At 37.8% G+C, this 22,097-nt stretch overlaps 1 protein-coding gene across 3 annotated transcripts in view; it reads left to right on the top strand.

Annotated features, from left to right (window-relative positions):
• Window positions 1-22,097, top strand: part of TMEM182 (transmembrane protein 182) — a 97,653-nt gene that overhangs the window by 19,784 nt on the left and 55,772 nt on the right. The window contains exons 1-3 of one of the 3 annotated variants that reach the window (XM_007532151.3): window positions 15,596-15,854; window positions 16,075-16,174; window positions 18,554-18,652. In XM_007532151.3, the coding sequence (XP_007532213.1) occupies window positions 15,723-15,854; window positions 16,075-16,174; window positions 18,554-18,652 (331 nt within the window). In that variant the 5' untranslated portion in view covers window positions 15,596-15,722. Of the gene's footprint in view, window positions 1-15,595; window positions 15,885-16,074; window positions 16,175-18,553; window positions 18,653-22,097 lie in introns of those variants that run through there. The other 2 variants (XM_060187627.1, XM_060187628.1) reach the window with 2 other exon arrangements.

Below are 22,097 nucleotides of genomic sequence, written 5' to 3'. Positions count from 1 at the left end.
ATTTTACATCTTTTCCCCTGTTTTAAAACATTTATTTATTTATGTACTTATTAATATATTTATGTAGTCACCAAAGTTATTGCTGGGATTCTTGCCTGTACAATGCTACTGCTCCAGGCACACTTTTTTTGCTACACATAGTGAAAGATGAAGGTGGCAGGTGGGAATATTGGGACAGAGAGAGAGAAGAAGAGACACAACTCTAGCACTGTCCCACAACTCATAAAGCTTTGCCTATGCAGGTGCTCCCATATGGTCGGTGGGGGGCTCCAGCCCAGCTCCTCATGTGTGGGAGAGTATGTGCTCTACCAGGTAAGCCATCTTCTGACCCCTGCCCTGGTGTATTTTAATCACTTCTAGAAGAAACCCTGCTCATTTTGTGTATCATCCTCAAAATCTCTAGCCCATTTGAGCCGCTGGCAACCATTAATCCACATTATTTATTTTTCTGTTGACTTGTTGGTGCTTGACCAGAGTACTTTTCAGTTTTGTTTGTTGGTGATGCCAGTTGCCAAGGCTTCAACTTGGGACCTCTCACATGCAAATCCTGTGTTATCTCCCAGCTCCTCATTTATTTTCAGTCTCTAGATTATTTGAAGTTTACCAATAAATGTAAATTTTACCTGAGGCCAGCAGATGGCAGTGCTCAATACAATTTAATGAGATTGCTGTTTGGTCAGCTTTTTAGTAAGCATTATGTAGGTGTCAGGAATGTAGCATTAAGAAAACAAAATCATCCAGGCGCATCTGGTTAAGTGCTCACATTACAGTGCACAAGGACCCAGGTTCAAGCCCCTGGTCCCCGCCTGCAGGGGGAAAGCTTTATGAGTAGTGAAACAGTGCTGCAGGTGGATCTCTATTTCTCTTCCTCTGTATCTCCCCCCTTTTCTCAATTTCTCTTTCTTTCTCCATCCAAAAATAAATAAAAATATTAAAAAAGAAAACAAAAACAGAATCCTTGGTGACCCTATAGAGTGGGGTTTTGTTGTATTGTCACCCTACAATGTGTTCTTGATGGAATATGTGAAAAGTGATAGAGTCTGGAGATTAGTTTAAAATCAGCAGTCTGAAAGGTTCTGCTTCAGTGGCTAGAGTACCAGACTGATAATCATGAAGTTCCGAGTTTAGACACCAGGCATGTGCCAAAGTGAGGCTATATCCACTTGCTCCAGGGCATATATATATATATATATATATATATATATATATATATATATATATATATATATATATCACCAGAGCCTGTGTAACCTCTAAGTCCCTATTGTTCTGAGCTTATAGCTCATGGTTACATCTGAGGAACATTACAGGCTGCACTCATTTTAGGACCAATATTTTTTGAGTGGCAGGGCAGAATACTCCCAGCCTCCCTTTGGAGACTGGTGCTCTCCCTACCGTTATTGTTTTATGGAAGAGCCAAGGTCCTGGGAGGGCCCACAAGATGCTGTTCCTTATGGAGGTGACTTGTGGTAGTAGAGAGAGAGATCCTTTAAAGGTCAAGGCCCATCATATGTGTATGGGAATCCAAGGATTCCCTATCTGGGCCCCAGATGATCAGGTGGTGTGATATTGCCAAACAGGCCATTAAGTGGTGCTGGGGCTCACATGGATTGGCTCCAACCGTGTGTGTGTGTGGGGGGGGTAAGCCTCCAACCCTCCTTCACCAGCTCTAGTGGCAGCGTGAATTAGAAAGAGGCATTGGGAGACATTCTGGTATGAACATCTGTTTATTTGGAGATGGGTATAGGCTCTTATACTGAGTTAAACAAAGAACATTTTTCATATGTGTCAGAAATTACAGATTTCTTAAAGGTCAGCTTGCTCCCATGGTAGGGGGTTGGTATGACAAGAATTAATAAGATACATAAAGGTCAAGACAATTAGTTTCCATGATGCAGATGCAGGCAAGTTAATTACCCAAAGGTATTTGAGAGAAGCATAGGGGTTAAGCCAGTAAGGTGAGGTAGAGAAGAAGAAAAACAAAGCTTGATGGGAATCACAGATATCAAAGGGCACAAGGAAATAGAATATGGGGTCTCACTGCTGGGTACTGGAAGGGATGTATGAGAGAGTGTGTTCTCCTATATGATCAAAAAAGTGAAGTTATAGTGGATGTGTGAACTTTGAATGAACTCTCAAGCAGGCAGCCATTTGGCCTGCTAGCAGGGGGAAGTAAGTGTGAGAGGCTTGTAGGCTTTCTGTGAGCTTGAGAGACTAACAAGGAGAAACTGGGTCTGGGAGATTTTCCCCTCTTGGCTCATATCTATAAGGAGAGAGGCTAACAAGTGAGGTGTCTTTCCAGACCTCTACCCAAGGGTGGGAGAGCTCCCCTAAGCTCTCCCAAGCTTTCATATAGTCCCACAAAGTGGGGCAGTCTCTTCTTGCCCTTATCCAACTTTTATAGTCCTCTCCTTATCTGATTATCTTAGATTTTCTCTCAGTTGTTTAGGCATTGAGTATCATTTGTTGAGCCCAGCCAGAGTTAGGTTTTTGGGATATGTCTTCTTTGGACCTTTCTGCTAGGCTGCACAGCTAATTTGGTCTAAATCCAATCAAATAATTTATGATGCCTTTTTAGGTGCTTCAACCATTATTGAGCACTTTGACTTTGAGTTATATAATTGACACTTGTTTGTGGATATGTGTACACCTGTACCCAGTACCCTAAATCCTAGCCTAATCTGGTATCTGTTACTTAGTTAAATGACATGCCATCTAACGTGGATGTAGGTAGTTCCCTGTGTTATGAAAAGTATCACCAGACTTGAAGAGTTTCGAGGTTGACTTCTCAGATTTGGTGTCTGTGGTTACAGTAAACAGTAGGATTTCAGTAGCAGCATAATGTGGGGTGGCAGCACTAGTAGCAATTTGGTTGAAGGTGACAGATGTTGTATGGTGGTGTGGAATCATAGAAAAGGAATATCAAGAAGTATGGGCATATCCTAGAGGTACTAGGACTAGGAGAAATGAGGGACTTAAAGAGAATGCAAGGGGTTTCTTATAGTCTTAGAGTTAAAATATTAATGACTAATTATTATTATAACCAGGTTAATTGGGAGGTTTGTTTTGTATGATAATCTAATGGTTAGTATCTATATTAATATTATTTGACTTCACTATTCTCTGAACCCTTTTAATGGTATCTAAACCTCTTTGTATTTTAGGTACTTACAAGGCCAAAAAGGGTCTTGATCTGTCTGGCCTAAAGTTGTAGTTGATTTAGATGTTTACAGAGTTATATTTTCAGATACATTTTTAGAACCCATGAACAGTTTAATCCCATTATCAGAATTTGATCATCTTGCAAATCTAAGATACTAGATGTTTAAGCAAAAGCTAATATTTGTACTTAGGGCCTATGGTCTAGACAGTTAGGGAACTTGAGATATTAAATCTATACCCCCCCAACGACCCGGACATGTTGTATTAATAATGATAGAACTAAACAGTGATAGGACAAAAGTTTTACACCTTTCCCACCACTGAAAGTCTGTGTCCTCCCCCCAACCCCTAAGTAACCACTATAGTTCTCTAATTTAAATAAGCAGTGTGTTATGTCTAGTTGTTTAAGTATGTGTGTTCAGTTCTCTAAACTCCACATATGAATGAGACCATTCTATAGCTTTTCTTTACCTCTTTGCTTATTCCACTAATGGAGTTCCATCCATTTTATCCCAAAGGGTGTTAAATCATCATTTTTTAATTATTATTGTTGAGTGGTACTCCTTTGAGTATATGTCTCATAACTTTTTTAAAAAGATTTTCTTTATTTATGAGAAAGATAGTGGGAGAGAGAAAGAACCAGACATCACTCTGGCACATGTGCTACTGGGGATAACTCAGGACCTCATGCTTGAGAATCCAAAGCTTTACTACTGCACCACCTCCTGGACCATGCCTCGTAACTTTTTTATCCAGTCATCTTTTGAGGGAGATTTTGTTTACTCCCAGATTTTTGCTATTGTGGATAATGAGGCTATGAACATGAGGGTATATATATTTGAATTAATGATATTATTATCTTTGAATTAATGATATTGTCTCTTTTGGATAAATTCATAGGAGTGCAATTGCTGAATCATAAGGAATCAATCAATAGTGGAATTGCTGGATCATTTCCATCTGTATTTGCTTAAGGATTCTCCATACTGTTCTCCATACTGGTTGTACCATTTTGCATTTACACCAGCAGTGTATTAGAGTTCCTTTCTCTCCACATTCTTTCCAACATTTATCCTCTCCTGTTTTGTTGATGAAGGCCATTCTTACAGGTGTGAGGCGGTATCTCAGTGTGGTTTTAATTTGCATTTCTCTGGTGATGAGTGAATTAGAACATTTCTGCATATGTTTGTAGGCCACACATATCTCTTCTTTGGAGAACTGTCTATGTATGTCCTCTGCCTACTTTTTTTTTTCTTAGGTTGTTATTTTTCTTTTTGCTGAGCTGTATGAGTTATTTACAGATGTTTGATATCAACTGCTTGCCTGAAGTATTATGTGTGAATATGTTCTCCTATTTGCTGGTTCTCCTATTTATCTTTATGAAGTTTTCTTTTGATGTATGGAAGCTTTTTAATTTGATACAGTCCCATTTGTTCAGTCTTGTTTTTGTTTTTCTTGCCCATGGGGTGTAGTTTCCAAATATGTCTTTAGTGTTAATGTCATGAAATGTATCACCAATATGTTCTGCTATGTATTTTATACTTTCAGGTCTGATATACAGATCTTTGATCCATTTTGAGTTAATTTTGGTGTATTAATTGCTGGTCTAGTTTCATTATTCTACATGTGATTGTCTAATTCTGCCAATACCATTTGTTAAAGAGACTTTCTTTTCCTGAATAGGCAGATTTAGCCCCTTTGTCATATATGAAGTGTCTGTACATGTATGGGTTGAGTTATGGACTCTCTATCCTATTCCATTAGTCCATATGACCATTTTTGTTCCAATACCACACTGTTTTGATTACTTCTGCTTTGTAGTATTACCTCAAGTCAGGTATTGTGATGCCTCCATTTTTTCTTCTTTATCCTTAGGAGTGCTTTTGCTATTTGTGGTTTTTTAAAGTTCCACACAAGTTTTTGAATAATATGTTCATGTTCCTTGAAATGTGTCATTGGAATTTTAATAGGAATGCCTTGAATCTATAGATTGCTTTCTGCAGAATTTCCATTTTACAATATTTATTCTCCCAATCCATGAACAGGGGATGTTCTTTTTCTTTGTGTCACCCTCTATTTCTTTTAATAGTGTCTTATAGTTTTACATGAAAAGGTTCTTTACATCCTTTGTTAGATTTATTCCTAGGTATTTGATCTTCTTGGGTTCAATTGTAAATGGTATTGCTTCCTTCAGTTTCATTTCTTCTGACCCATATTTTGCATAAAGATATGCCACATATTTATGAGTATTGATTTTGCTGCTTGGTACTTTACTGCATTTATTGATGATTTCCAGTAGTTTCTTGGCAGAGTTCCCAGGGTTCTCTAGGTATACCAACATATCATCTGTGAATAATGAGAGTTTAACTTCATCTTTTTCAATTTGGATTCCTTTAATATCTCTTTCTTGTCTGATTGTGATGTCAAGGACATGTTGAATAAGATGGTGGGTGTGGGCACCCTTATCTATCCTGATTTTAGGAGAAAAGCTTTCAGTTTTCCCCACTGACTATGGCATTAGCCGTGGGCTTATCATATATAGCCTTTATTATGCTAAGAAAATTTTCTTCCACTCCCAGTTTCTCAAGGGCCTTTATCATAAGTGGGTGTTGCATCTTGTTGAATGCTTTTTCTGCATCAATTGATAAATTCATGTGATTTTCATCTTTCTTTTCGCTGATACAGTGGATTACATTTATTGACTTATGGACATTTAACCATCCCTGTTTCCCAGGGATGAATACCACTTGATCTTGGTGGATTATCCTCTTAATATGTTGTTGTTTTTGATTAACCAAGATTTTATTGAGGATCTTTGTATCAATGTTTATCAGGGATATAGGCCTATAGTTTTCTTTTTTGGCAGGGTCCTTTCCTGCTTTGGGGATCAAGGCGATATTAACCTCATAGAATGCGTTTGAGAGTGTTCCCTCTTATTTTCTGGAAGAGTTTGAGGAGGATAAGTGTTAGTTCTTTTTTGAATGTTTTGTAAAATTCATCAGTATAGCCATCAGGGTCCAGGCTTTCGTTCTTGGGTAAGCTTTTGATTACTATTTCAATTTCTTTACTGGTGATTGGCCTGTTAAGTTTATCTACTTCCTCTTGTGTCAAGGTTGGTGCTTGGTATGACTCTAAGACTGTGTTCATTTTTTCTAAGTTGTTAAATTTGGTTCCATACAGATGTCCATAATATTCTTGCATAATCTTTTGAATCTGTTGTAATATTTCCTCTTTAACTTTTGAGTCATTTTACCATAGCATTCTCTCTTTTTCTCTTGGTAAGGGTAGCTAGTGGCTTATCTATTTTATTTATCCTCTCAAAGAACCAGCTCTTGGTTTCATTAATCTTCCTAATGGTCTTCTTGTTTTCTATTTCATTGATTTCTACTCTGATTTTAACTATTCCCTGTTTCCTGCTGACAGTTTTTTTTTTTTTTCTGCCCCCAGAGTTATTGCTAGGGCTCGGTGCCTGCACCATGAGTCCACTGCTCCTGGAGGCTACCTCTTCCCTTTTGTTGCCCTTGTTGTCTATTGTTGTTGTTGTTAACACTATCATTGTCATTGTTGTTGGATAGGACAGAGAGAAATAGAGAGAGGAGAGGAAGACAGAGAGGGGGAGAGAAAGACAGACACCAGCAGACCTGCTTCACCGCCTGTGAAGCGACTCCCCTGCAGGTGAGGAGCTGGGGGCTCGAACCAGGGTCCCTACACTGGTTCTTGCACTTTGCGCCGTGTGCACTTAATCCTTTGCGCTACCGCCCATCCCCTGACAGTTGGTTCTTTTTGTTGCTCCACTTCTAGTTGATTGAGGTGGGTTGTTAGATGGTTTAATAGTGATTCTCCTGTTTATTAATGTGAGCCTGTATTGCTATGAACTTCCCTGTCAGCACTGCTTTTGCTGCATCCCATAGGGTCTAGTAACTGGTTTCTTCATTTACATTGCTATCAAGTCATTCTTAATTTCTTTACCATGTGTGTAATACCTAGGATTGTGTATCTAGAAAAGTCTTTTTTTTTTTTTTTTTTACTATTTATTCATTTATTTTCTTTTGTTGCCCATGTTTTATTGTTGCCGTCGTTGTTGGATAGGACAGAGAGAAATAGAGGAGGGGAAGACAGAGGGAGGAGAGAAAGACAGATGGCTGCAGACCTGCTTTACCACTTGTGAAGCGACTCCTCTGCTGGTGGGGAGCCCGGGACTCAAACAGGGAATCTTACGCTGGTCCTTGCGCTTTGTACCACGTGTGCTTAACCCTCTGCGCTACTGTCCTACTCCCAGAAAAATCTTTTTTAAGTTGATCTTGATTAATAAATATTTGATAGGGCTTCTTTGTCTTTTAATTACGTCCCCTATTTGCTTGTTGTTCTTCCCTATTTTATTGTGTTCTTTTTCTAGTCTACTGCTGTTCACCTTGCTGAGAGCAAGTGTTCCTCCTTTTCTGTAGGATTCCACTCTATTTCTTGTAAGGTGGGGTTGATTGTGGTAAATTCCTTTAGTTTTTGAATATTTGAGAAAACCTTTATTTCTCCCTCATACGTGAAGGATAATTTGTGGCTGAAATTCTCTCTCCTTTAGTGCCTTGAATATGTCATTCCACTCTCTCCTTGCCTCTATGGTTTGTGAAGAAAAATCTTATGAGAGACTGATAGTTCTGCCTTTGTATGTAACATTTCCTTTCCCTAGCAGCCTACATTTTTTTTCCCTTGTCACTGAGTTTTGATAATTTTACAATAATGTGCCTTGGTGTTGGTTATTTTGGATTGACGAACCTGTGTGATTAGTCTGTCTCCAAAATAAGTATGCTGTGACAATTGCCTAGGTGAGGGAATTTTTCAGCTAAAATTTCTCTGCAAATCACCTCTGGACCTTTGACTCAGTCTACCTCTTCAGGTATCCCTATAACTTGTATATTCAACCTTTTTATAGAATCTGCAATTTCAAAGAGAGGAGCTTCATTCTTTCTAAATCTTTCCTTCATCTGAATTGAAAGAGTGGGCTAATTGTGTCTTCTAGATTGGAAATTCTTCTGCATGTGAATCTATTTCCTAAGCCTTCTACCTGAGTTTGAACTGCACTAAAGGTGTCTTTCAGTTCTTGCAGTTCTGTTTGAAATTCTTCTTTTATGCTTCCTAACTGCTTAGTGAACTCTGCTTGAAGTTCTTCTTTCAAGCATTGTATCTTCTTATAAAATTCTGTTCTGAGTTGCTCTTTTGTGTGTCTTAATTCCAAAATAAAATGCTCTTTCAATTCTTGGTTAAGTTCTTATAGATTTCTCATAAGCTTTCTATAGTCTGTCTCTGATAGACTCTCTGTAACTGGAATTTCTTGGATTTCATCTGATTTGCTTCTCTGTGTTGTGGCATATTTAGCTCTTTGCCTCTGTTTCCACATGTATGGTGTTGGTTATTGTTGGCCAGCAGGTGGTGCTGTTGTGAACTCTGGGATTCTCTTGTTTGCATAATCTGGGCAGTGGGTGGGGGAGGGGTACTTTGGGCAATCTTCTGGGCTATCTGATTTTTGTGTACATCTTAAACTAAGACTGAGAAAAAAAAAAGAACTCGAGTCAAAGATTGAGAGTTTTTAAGCTCCAATTTCTTTTTTTCGGGGTGGGGGTGGGGATGTCTGATAATTGTGTTACTGTCCAAGATGGCGTGGGTTAGCACTGAGCCGCTGCTGCCTGGAGCACTGGTTTTGACTGTGTGTTCCAACCCACTCCCCTATTTTTCCCAATTGCGCAGGTGGACACCCACCTGAGGCTGTAGATTTTTTAGCTGTAGGTTATGTATTCAATTTGATCTCTTGCTGTGTTCAGTAGTTGTTTCTCAGGTAGAGTGGAGGTTGGATCGCTGGCTACTCTATAAACCATAAAATCTTCTGGGATAAGATGTTTATAACACAGAAATGGGGGGATTTCAGAAAAGTCACAGCATGAATATAATCCACATTACCTAATACTTCCAGTGAAACCTGTCAAACCAAACACACTAAGACTTAAGCAGTAAAGAAGATGATGATTCATATACACCCTCATAGCAATCAAGTCAGTTTTTGGTTTTTAAATTTTGGATTTTAGAATAGCTTAGAAACATTGTGGCACTATAATATGTTTAAAAAAAAAACACCTAAAAATGCCCCCAAAGTGCATTCCAGTTTTCTGAAACATGGATCAAATTAATTTAACTTTGTTCAGTACTGAGCATTGGCATTGCTTTATTTTCAGAATTAAAGGGATAAGTATTTTTCTTTGAGACTATTTACGTAGTTCCATTATAATTTTATGTAAGTTTGTGCTGCTATGCCATGTTTATAACCCAGGTTTAAACCTGATATCCACTGCACTGGAAGAAGCTTTGGTGCTGCTATTTCTTTACCTCTCCCTCTGTTTATGTCTCTTTCTTTAGTTTTATTAGTGACTTAATATTGATTTCCAAAATTATAAGATAACAGGGGTATAACTCCATACCTTTCCCAGCACCAGAGTTCTGTATCCTCATTCCCTCTATTGGAAGCTATAGAAGTTCTCCCAATGTTGTAGATATGGGTTGAATATTATTTCTATAACTATTTGTCTATATTTCTATATTTTTGCCCTTTTTTCCTTTGTTTCTGCCTTTTCTTCCCCTCAAAGTCACACCTACACCTGTTACTACTTCTGAGTATCCTTCCTTTATATTTCTTCTCTCTTGAATCCTGATGGAATTGGAGTTCATAGCCCTCTGGTCATTTTCCCCTGCCATTTCTCCCCATCTGGGAGTATAGATTAAAATTCTTTATGGGGTGTAGAAGATGGGAGGCCTGGCTTCTGTAATTGCTTCTCTGACAAACATGGACATTGGCAGGTTGATCTATACTCCCAGCCTATTTCTATCTTTCCCTAGTGGAGTAGGACTCTGGAGAAGTGAGGCTCTAGGACATATTGGTGAGGCTGTCTGATCAGGGAAGTCTCTTTATGTTTCTTACATTTAAAAAAGCCAGCCTGCAGTAATGAAGCCCTGATGATGACAAAAAAAAAAAAAGCATTGTGACATTAATATTTGAAAATATGATCTTGGATAAAATAATGCTTTTTAATTATCACTCAAAAATTAAATATGAATTGAGGTTTTTACTCAGTTTTAAAGCATTTACCTGTAGAAGAACACAGCAGAGTTAAAAAGCACATTTGATGTATCAGACAAAGCTTTCCATTGTTTCATACTTCCAGCCTTTGATTGTCAAGTTTTAACTTGTTAAAAAAGGGGGGGATTGACCACATTATCTTGACATTCTAATGACTTTTATGTATTCCAGATTCTAAGGTCTTAATTTGTATAAAATCTCTATTAAAAATAAAAGTGTTTCGGCTGTAATTTCTCTAATGACAAGAGAGTCTAAACTGGAAGTTATTTCCAGGAGGATAATGGGCTCTTCTAATGAATGTGACAACAGAAACAGTCAAGATGAGAAGGAAAAAGGCAGGGGTGACCAAAGAGTGCAAGACCCCTTCAGAATGGGCACAAAGTCAAACCAGTGTTCTCAGCCAGACACTTTGTATCTTCTAACTTCTGATTTCACAGTGTATCTGGAAGCTGCATTATTTATTATTGATTTTGTTGTCACAAATATTTGAAGGTGTATCTCCTCAGGACCTACAGCCCCCAGCTTCCATGCTTCAGGCACAGAGAGAATTGGATGTACCCATCCATGTTGTTACCTCATCACCCTTAACCGTTCCTTGCTGTGGTCTGGGCTGCGTTGTCTTGAGTGGTCACCCTAAGTGGAGTGATGATTGAGGGATTCTCAGGTACACACAACCCAACCCAAAGGGAAATTTGATCCAATGCAGTGATTATTTGTAGCAACTTATCAAATATAAAACGATAGCTTAAAAAAGGCACATGTGCTAGAGAGAGAGAGAGAGTCAGCTGCACAACAGGAAAGAAGGTAAGGAAGTTGAGGCAGGGAAGGTGAGCTGGAAGCTTGGAAATCATCTTTTGTTACATTTGTTTCTGTACCACCAAGTTCTTGGATAGAGAAAGAAACACTATCAGTACCACAAGAATATAAACCTACTGAGAACAGAGCACACATTCTATTCACTGTCAGCCATCTAGGGGCACAGCCATCTGTCTTAGAACTGGCAAGTGATAAATATTTCATTAGTATTTGTCAAGTGAATCAAGATTAACAGTGTTTCTAAGATTAAAAATGGCAGTCATGCTCTAGAGAAACATAACTTATTTTTGGCATGTTGAGATCTCCTGGTTTTCTTGAGGGGAGTCACTACTGATATCTCCTGGGATCCAGCATCACCCGTTACATCTTGAGGAGTAGTGGGGAAGATCTCATGAAGCTTTTACTAACTCATTTATTAATTGTTTGGTTTGTTTACTCATTAAATTGAAACTTCTCCATTCATTATTTTCTTCAAGACGCAAAGATTCAAAAACCATCTAGACTGGGAAGTGGGTCATCAGCAAACATGGAGGAAGGGCCAGAGTCTGTATGATGCAGTGCTATCTGAACAGTGCGGATAGCAACTCCACTCCTAGAAAGAAGGACATATAGTCCATCAGAGAGACTTGATAAGTCTGTTTTAGTGCATTTGTGGATAGTTCATTTGACAGGTGGGTAATAGCCATCTTCTATGTAGAGGGTAGAAGAGAAGACTGAAAACTGGGCAAGGCCAGGGGCCTAGGGTAAGAGAGATATGAAGGGTATGGGTGGAGCACTTGGTGAGAAAATAATATGTTGAAATAAACCTGAGTCACTTATGCAATGCCGGCACAAGAATTTTTCTTCTTTTTTTTTTTTTATTTATTGTATCTTACATTTCTCCATCAAGAATGATCTTCAGCTGAAGGCAGGAGAACAAATAAACCTCAGCATGCAGTGAACACCTAGCTTGACACATGCCATTTGACCTAGCAACTCCTGACACCCTCTGAAGCATTTTGCCTGTTTCTCTGTACAAGAAAAGTGAGATTCAAGGAGTTGAGTGATTTGAGCAAGACCATTCATTTATGAAGAGAAACCTCAACTTTCTTTAAAAAAAATTATTATCTTTATTTATTGATTGGATAGAGACAGCTAGAAATTGAGAGGGAAGGGTGTGATAGAGAGGGAGAGAGAAACACCTCCAACACAGCTTCACCACTCGCAACGCTTTCCCCTAGCGGGTGGGGACCAGGGGCTTGAACCGGAGTCCTTGAGCACTGCAATGTGAACACTTAACCTGCTCCTACCCTGACTTATCAATTCAGTATGAGGTTTAAAGATTAAGAATGAGGGAGAGTGCAGGTTAGGTGGATGCTCTCAGTTCCTACTCTTGTCTCCTGATTTACAGTGTCCTGCATGATCCCTCCCAGAAATTCCCATTCAATACCTGTCTTCTTCATTTAGCCTTTGACACACAGAGGAAAGTTGTAACAGAAGAGATGGCTAATAACTAGGCTGTACACAAAGAAGCATAACCAACATGTTACTGTGAGTTGCCTCTGGGAGTGGAACTCCATAAAGTTGTCTATTTTTTACTGCTGCCACCAAAATGACCTTTAGGTGCTAAAATTCCCACTCCAGAGGATTGATAACTGCCGAAAGATTGGTTGATTCACACTCTGCACACTAAACACTTCCTTGGATGTAGATTAGTTAGTGAGCTTAACCTGGGGCCTGCCATGTGGTCATTGCTCTTGTTTATCTCAGGTTACATGTTTTACTAGCAAGATCTCACACAAGACTGAACAGGAGATACCATGCTGATGTTTGTGGCCTCACATAATAATCACAACAACCTTAAAAATAGAATCTCTGTTCATTTATGAGATTAGTGCATGTAGTGGCAACGGAGTTGTTTTTATTGTAGAATCATTATGAGTTGAGTTAGTGTCCAGGTAGTTCTGCTTACTCCCTCCTCATCTGGACTTTCATAAAAAAAGAAAGCAGAAGTGGCAAAAGTAACCTGTGCTTTGCTCCGTAAAGAAAACACAAAAATATGGGTTAATGCTTAATACTCACTCTAGGGCATAGATAATTTTTTTGTTTATTGTGAGAACTTTCACATGAGATGTTGAATAGCTTTTAAAAGTATTTTAGAAATCATGGAAAATTAGAAGTGTTTGAAATGAGTAAATGCTCCAATTTTCTGAAGAAGGAATACACTTTTGACCCTTGGATGGTAAATTCCATTTAGTTTTCAGTAAGAGGTCTTATTTTTCAATAAGATGGATATTTAAATATGGCTTGTGAACAATCAGTACATGAAGCACACATCTTCCTAAAAATTCATTGCTCTTAAGTTTCACAAAACACAGACCAGGCCAGGTCAGGGTCATTTCTCCTCAAATGAATTGCCAGTTGAATATCTCAGGAGGTCATCTTAGCCAAGAACCCTAGTTCAAATTGATTTTTATTTTATTTTAGTTACTGTTATGTGTCAAGCACTGTGTTAAGCACAGGAGAGAAATCAAGATAATAGGAGTTCAGTTTTATGAAAAGTTTTATTCTAAAACACTCTATGGTAATGTTGCAAAGTAAACACACATGAATGACAGGTTGGATATAACTGGATTGGATATATTAATTACTGGTTTAAAAGTATATGTTTTTTATAATGATACCTAGGCAATTTTGAATATCACCAAAGAGTGTGATAAGTTAGTGACTGATGAACCAGGTCGAAAAGGATCGAAGTTGAAATGAAGTGTAACAAAGTCCTATACTTTTTTCCAGTTGATTAAAGTGTGTGTGTGCATGTGTGTGTGCATGTGTGTGTGTGTTCACGTGTGTGTGTTAGTGGAATATGTATTAAAGATTTACTATTATCAGCTCAGGAGGTGGACCACTGGATAAAATTTTGAACTGTCAAGTATAGGGTATTGTGTTTGATACCCAAGAGTTGCCTGTGCCAAAGTGATGGATGCTCTGGTTCTCTCTCCCTCTCTGACTGTCAAACAAACAAACAAACAAACAAAAAAAAGCAAAAGACGTAATGCTGAAATAAGAACTTTTTGTTTTTACATAGACCATTAAGATATAATAGATAAATAAAGCCTTTGGGAAAAACTTCTTCCCAAAACAATAACTGTCACCCATAACCATACCAATCTTGGGCATGGGGTATGTGGATGAGTAAGAGCACATGTCTAGGATGGTCAGAAGCTCATTTTACAACTTATATGTATTTTGTTCTCTGAATAATTTTTCACATTATCCCATAATGCCCTCAAGATTAAAGCCTGTGCATTAAAAACCTAATAACTGATAAATTATCTGGAATCTCACAAATACTATAATTTCCTCTTCCTAAACTCTTACTATGATCTTATATGGCATTAGTTATAGAATAGCATCTATATTAATTTCATATTACTGATGAAACAAATCAACTCAAAATGAGTGACAAAAAACAAAATAGATTTTTTATTGTCTAGTTCCAGAGGCCACAAATTACATAGGTCAGAGGTGAGGGCTTGCAATTTATTAAAGACTTTAAAGGAAATATATATATATATATATATATATATATATATATATAATGTTTTATTTTAATGATAGAGAGAGAGAGAGGCAAAAGATACAGAGAGACCAGTACACTGTTTATCTCTGGTTTATGGTGGTTTGGGGGTTGAACCTGGGGCATGAAAACCTTTTGCAGAATTATTATGCTGTCTCTTGGCCCAAAGAAATCTCATTTTTCTCTTCCATCTTCTAGATCCTGCTGGCATTGCTTGGTTTGTGGCCTCCATATTCAAAGCAGCATCATTGACCCACTGCTTTCTGTAGTAACATTTCTTTTTCTGGCCACACCTTGCCATCTGTATGATTTGAGCCCTGGCAACACACAGGACTACCATAACACCCGAGAATAAGCTTGGGTACTGTGGTATTCTTTTCATTTCTCTGTCTGTCTCTATATGAGTGAAAAAGTTGACCTGGGAGCAGTGAAATCATGCCTGTGCAAGGCCCATGCTCTGGAAAATGAAACAAAACAAAACAAACAAGGAAATTAATTACAATTCCAACTGTATGCAGGAGGAGTCATTGTGGTTCTTTACAGCAGTGATCTTTGTGTTTTCAAAGAGAGTCAAAAGTGTCTTTCTTGTTGTAAGGATCTTTCCAGACTCAGGGAAACTTGTTCAAACACTTAAGACTTTAGGCTACTCATGTCAGTGACATCGTGCCATTCCATCTACTTTTTGTGTCTATGGATTATCCAGCAGCAATAATGATAATTCTAGTCAGTTCCCCCCTACTTTTCTCTACAGTCAGGCGAAGGTCAGCTATTTTTTGATTCCCATGGGAGAGAAACAGCTTCTCAATCAGTATCCTAAAATAGCTGGCCATTTTCTCAGCTGCTGGGCTGGAGTCCCGCCAGGGGAGAGCAAAGGGAATACAAATCCACCAGCTGGGTGTGGGTGAGAAGCCACCAAAACATTAGCTAGGGGAGTCTTCTTGAGAAGTTTCTGCCTACTTGAAAATCTTCTTTTTCTTCTTCTTTTTTTTCCCTTTAAATTGAGGAGCTAGGTGTCTGTCATTTTTAACTTCTTACTTTACTTAAAGGGAGACCAGTGAATTGAAAATGAGACTAAATATTGCCATCTTTTTTGGGGCTCTCTTTGGTGCCTTGGGAGCTTTGCTCTTTTTGGTGGCTTTTGGATCCGATTATTGGCTTCTTGCAACTGAAGTGGGGAGCTGTCCAGGCGAACAAAATGTGCGTTTTCTCGAAATACTGTTGTACCGGGTAATGAGGAGGATAGCCCTGTGTACCCTCTTCAAATCAGAGAATGTCTGGTTCTCATAGAAGAGTTCTGTAGGAAGATACAGAGCATCATTTATGGGCAAAACCTGCCTGACTTTTTTATTCTGTGTGTGATAATTTACATGATGTTCCTTTTGTTGATGGCAAGTCTTTTCATTTATGTTCTGTGCAGATAGAGAACATCACTTTCCACCATGAAGGATTCTTCTGGAGATGCTGGTTTAGTGGGATTGTGGAAGAAAATGATTCCAATATCTGGAAGTTCTGGTACAGTAAGTGCAAGTTATTTTTTATTCGTATCCATTGTCTTTAAAATTAAGTGTTACTTGTGTAGTACATATTACAAAAAATGGATCTGTATTCTTAATCTAGAATCTCAGTACAATGTCTTTAAAAGTTCCACAAAGTGGCTCCTTTTCAGTGATCAAAGACAGTTATTTCATTTTTTTAAACATAAAATAGGAGTCCAAATAACCATGGAAAAATAACCACATTTTCTCCTATTTTCTTATTTCTTATTTTCTTATGTGAAGATACACTAACACTAATCACAATAAACCATGACCTACAGTATTTGGACTGCTTATTTTGCTATGCTGTAAACAAATATTTCTTGACCATAAACATTTTGAACTGGCCCATTTAAAAATTGATAAACAGGGATGTGTTATTTTGTTCGTAACTTTAAAAACTAAAAAGTCCACTTTGTATAGTGAACCTAATTACCCTTAGTGACAGATGAAAGCTTGCTCTGTATGGGCTTTAATCAAGTTTGTGGGCAATCTCAAGAAATATATTGCTTTTGAGGTTTGCATTCTCTCATGGAAACTATGAAATCTTTTTTTTTCTTTTTGAGATACAATAGCTTCTAAAAATATATAAACCTTTCTTCCCACTGTGTCTCTTATATTTATTAATCATTGAAAATCTATTTATTTAAAATAGCATATTGATCATATTATACCTAATGACAAAGTTATTATGGATTGAAATTATTAATATTCTTGTTTCCTTATTGCAGTTTCTATGACAAATCAAAATATGATATTTATGCAACTGTCAAGATCATGGGACATAATAAAACTATGAGATCATGAAAGCCTTGTGCAAGCGGATGGCAAGTTTGCACTTATAAAAGGAACAAAGCGATGATAAAATGACATTTTGAGAGGAGTAGTTAGTACACTATGTTATGGTTACATTGGGGAAGAGAGTAGGCATCTAATTGGACAATAAAAATTATCCAAAGTTTGGCAAAATAGAACAAGTCAGACAGTGTCAGACGATTTCACCAAAGACTTAAGAGAAAAGAAAAATATTTCAGTTAATGGGTTTACAGTGATATTTTCAAGTTTTCACACACCACTGAGCCTCTTGCAGTTTCAGAAATACAATGTAGGTGAAGTTTTATATTGATACTAACCAAATTTCAATCTAAATTCATTAAAATTTAAAACAGCTATTTTTGGGGGATACTTAATAAGTGCCAGCCATATAGTTAGGACCCAAAAAAATATTTATGAAGGTCAATAAGATGTGGTATCTCAAGTTCTTGTTGTCACCAGGATTTCACTGGTCCTGACAGGCTTTTTTGTATAGAAAGAGACAGGTACAGAGAAGCAGAGGGAGAGAGGGAATGATAGCACAGCACCAAAACATTTCATAGCAGCTTAGGCTTGAACCTGGATTATCTGCATGACAAAACAAGGGTGGCATCGTCTATTAAAAAAAAAAAAAAACATTACAGGGGCCTGGCAGTAGCACAGCAGGTTAAGCGCACATAGTGCGAAGCGCAAGGATCCCAGTTTGAGCCCCCAGGTCCCCACCTACATGGGAGTTACTTCTCAAGCCGTGAAGCAGGTCTGCAGGTGTCTATCTTTATTTCCCTCTCTTTGTCTCCCCCTCCTCTCTCAACTTCTCTGTCCTGTTGAACAACAACAATGACAACAAACAACAGTGATGGCAACAATGGAAAAAAGATGGCTGCCAGGAGCAGTAGATTCATAGTGCTGTAACTAAGCCCCAGTGATAACCCTGGAGGCAAATATCTGTATCTATATCTATATATTACAAGTGATTTACTACTGTTGTACAATAATTATACAAGTTTAGGGGTGTATTTTGACAGACGTGTGTGTGTGTGTGTGTGTGTGTGTGTGTGTGTGTGTATGTGTATGTGTGTGATTCACCACACCACCCCACCAAAGTCCTGTGCCCTCCTCCACTACCCTGTTGCTATCTTCAACTTTAAGATGACATTAAGGGTGGGGGTAGATAGCAAATAGTTATGCAAAGAGACTTTCCTGCCTGAGGCTCCAAAGTCTCAGGTTCAATCCCCCATATCACCATAAGTCAGAGCTGAGCAGTGCTCTGGTAAAAAAAAAAAAAAAAAAAAAAAAAAGACATTAAGAACTTCCTCTCCATTGATTTATATCATAAGTAGATGTGTGGAATGAGTCCACTGTGATTCTTACCATAAGTTTGTAGGAAGTCTTTACCTACCATTTCAGCAGTTTTTTGGAGTTTTTAAATAGAACCTCCAGTTTTATTTTGCATGCATAGTTATAGATCCCTTGTTTTACCTTCTCTTAGGAAAGAGTATTCCCTCAGCATCTCAGTAACAAATACCCCTGCTCTGGTTTCTTTGCTAGCCAACCAGCCCCCTTCGAAGAACTGCACACACGCTTACCTGTCACCGTATCCCTTTACAAGAGGCGAGCACAACTCCACTTCCTATGACTCTGCAGTTAGTAAGTATCTCTGCCTTCTGGTGCCTGAGAAGAACGGCTTTCTGAAAGATCCCTACCTTGAATCTCTGTGAGCCACTTAAAAGTATCTGTAATTTAACATTTTTCTCTGCTACCAAGTCTGTTATCCATAAAAGAGCAGAATGTGATTTTTGACAATTCACACTTTTTTGATAGACTAGTCTAGAACTTCATTTTGAAAGTGAGGTTGGGCAGGGTTGGGCTTTGGGCATGGGCTCAGGTGAGTCTTGCTAGATGAGGTTCTGACCTTGCCTGGTGGGCTTGGACTTTGGGGCAGAGGTATTAGAATCAGGAGCTTGGAGAGCCTTGTAACATGAGCCTGCAGGTAGAGGTGGGGTCAGGTGGAGGTGGAGGGCTCCAAGATAAACTTAGACAAAATAATTGAAAGTAAACCTGTTGTATTTTACTTATCACTTTTTAAATTTTAAGTGCTTTTTGATAGGAAAATTCTAATTCTCACGAGGAAGAACTGCTTCTTAAGGATTTAACTGACCTATAATTGGTCTTAAAAACTGAAGATACTGGGTAGTGTGCTGCTTTATACCATGTCTGTGATCCAGTGTTGAGTCTGGCCCCTACCACATTAAAGGAAGATTCAGTGTTGTGGTTTCTTTCTCCTCTCTCTGCCTTTATCTGAAAATGTCAGCCTAGAGCAGTGAAACTCTGCAGGTGACAAAAATAAAAGTACATATTGTAATATACACCGACAGTTATTCTTACCAATGACTGAACTTTGTTGTGCAGAGGAGAACTGGAAGAGCATGGTAGCATAATCTATGCATAATAATTTTGATGGGGTTGAGTAGTAAATGCATGTCAGAGAAATCATACTGCAATTACAGTATGAATTATGCAGCACTGCATGTAATTATTATGTCAGATTTTGGATCTAATGACCAAGCCAAATTCTGGGTTTTTTTTTCCTAAACTATCAGACCAAAGGGCCCATTTATTGTAATTCCTTATTCACCATAAACAGCTTTATCATACACTTTCAGTAAAAATGACTGACTTGCGAAGAAGTATGTCCTACAGCAGAAACAGTATGTGTGTATCTCATTGATCTTCATAATAATGTTCAATGATATCTGGTAGTTTATTTGAGTGGACTTGTAAAAATTTGTTTCTTTTGTCCAAGAGGAGGGTATAGATCTTATCAAAGAGAAAATGTCTAATTGACTGAAGGGGTGTGTTGTTTCTTACTCAATGAGGCCACAGACTGTTTACTAGGCCCCAGAACCACTTCTTTTTAAAATTTTTTTATTGGGCATTAATGGTTTACAGTCAACAATAAAATACAATAGTTAGTACATGTATAACATTTCCACATAACAATATAACCCCCACTGGGTCCTCCTCTGCTGTTATGTTTCAGGACCTGAATCCTTCCTCCCACCCCAGAGTCTTTTACTTTGGTGCAGTACACAAACTCCAGTCCAAGTTCTGCTTAGTGTTTTCCCTTCTGGTCTTATTTTTCAACTTCTTTCTATGAGTGAGATGACCCCATATTCATCCTTTTGTTTCTGACTTAACATGACTCGTTAATTCAAGAACCACTACTTGAATTCTTGTAGGTTCATAATCATCAGACTTTATATACTTTCCAACATAGCTTGGTAAATTGAAAGAAGATTTTGATTGTAAAACATTGTGTATCCAGGCCTGGCAGATTATTGCTTGACTGTCTTTGGACTCTTCTGAACTTTTACAATTACCGTTAGTATTGAAATCCATGAAAAGAATACAATGCTGTATGTTCCTAGAAAGATGATTTTAGAATTATTGGATTCTAGTGAGACACAAGAGAAGCCATGGAAATCTGTTTTCCTATCCTTATTAGAACTAATGTAATGGTTCAAATCTTTGGATTTTATTTATTGATAATCTTATAGACAAGAGTGAATGAAAAAACCAATTGTAGTGCTTACTATTCATTTGTAAATTTTGTATCTTTTAGTGAGTTTTAACAAAAGCTTAAACCTATCTTGGTTTTTCTTCCTTTCTATGTGATTCTGACCTATGTTTAAGTCAGATTTAATTCTGTGTTTCCCTTGATGTTTGTGAGTCTCAAATATATATTCTAAAACTCATTTATACACAAACCCAGTTATTAGGATGGTTGCCCAGGCTGTGGTGGTGGTGGTGGGTGTCTAATTTTCAGAATTATTTTGGAGGTGGGCCTATATACTTTGAAGTCCATTAAACAATTCTGTTACTTTTTGAGATCTATCAGAATTTATATGTTATGGTTTGTTTTATGCTTAAATTCAGCCACAGCTCATTTACTTTGTATCATTTGATACTGAATGAACATTAGTTAAATTTAAGGGTAATCCAATTCCTGAGTGAATTAATTATTTCTATCTTGGTGTCCTTTGACCACACATCTTTCAAAGTGCTTATTATACTTAACTGTAGCTGTTTGCCTCATTGTATTCATGACTTAATGGAAATTCCTCAAGGCACCAAACACAGCATACTCATTTTAATCCCAAAACTTCAAAACAAACTGCAAAACAAAGTATAGTGCCTTCCACTTCACAGATACTTAAATATTGGTACAAAATGACTTAGGACAAAAATATAATTAGCATTGTTAACAATACAATTTTTTAATTTCATTTTCCCCAAGTATACTTTTTTTCCAAAATTAAATTTAATGCTTGGCCTTCTTCTTAAATAGAATGTCCTGGACATCATTTCCCATTTCAACTGTTCTTGGTGAGTTAAAACAAACACTGGCATAGATGAGGCACCATAATCCTGGGCATCTCAGCATCAGTGTTTGCCCTCCCATTTCAAGGCTTTTGTTCATTTCTTAAATGGGAATAGATGGAAAATTCCCCAATCTAAGAAGTCCATAGACAACAAACTGACAGTCAGCATCATACTCAATGGTGAGAAACTGAAAGCATTGCCACTTAGTTCAGGTACTAGACTGGACTTCCCACTATTGTTGTTACTGTTCAGCATAGTGTTGGAAGTCCTATCCATAGCAAATAGACAAAAGAAAAGAACTAAATGGATACAAGTTGGAAGAGAAGAAATTAAACTGTCATTATTTGTAGACAGTGTGATAGTATCTGTACTTTACTCTCAACACTGATCAGCTTACTAGTTTCCTATCATATACATTATTATTTTATTCTTAGTCCCTTTTATTTTTTTAATTTTACCAGAGCACTGTTCAGCTCCAGCTTATGGTAGTGCGGGGGATTGAACCTGGGACCTTGGAGTCTCAGGCATTAGAGTCTATTTACATAACCATAATGCTATATCCTCCATCTGATAGTGTGATAGTATACATAGACAATCCTAAAGAATTCAGCAGAGGGGCCAGGTGGTGGTGCACCTGGTTAAATATGCACATTACAGTGCACAAGGTCTAGTGTTCAAACCCCTGGTCTCCACTTAAAGGGGGAAAGCT

The sequence above is a fragment of the Erinaceus europaeus genome, chromosome 3 (genome assembly GCF_950295315.1).
Source record: "Erinaceus europaeus chromosome 3, mEriEur2.1, whole genome shotgun sequence".
Lineage (NCBI taxonomy): Eukaryota > Metazoa > Chordata > Mammalia > Eulipotyphla > Erinaceidae > Erinaceus > Erinaceus europaeus.
Note: the sequence above shows the minus strand (reverse complement) of the source record. Positions and strands in the feature narration are given on the sequence as shown.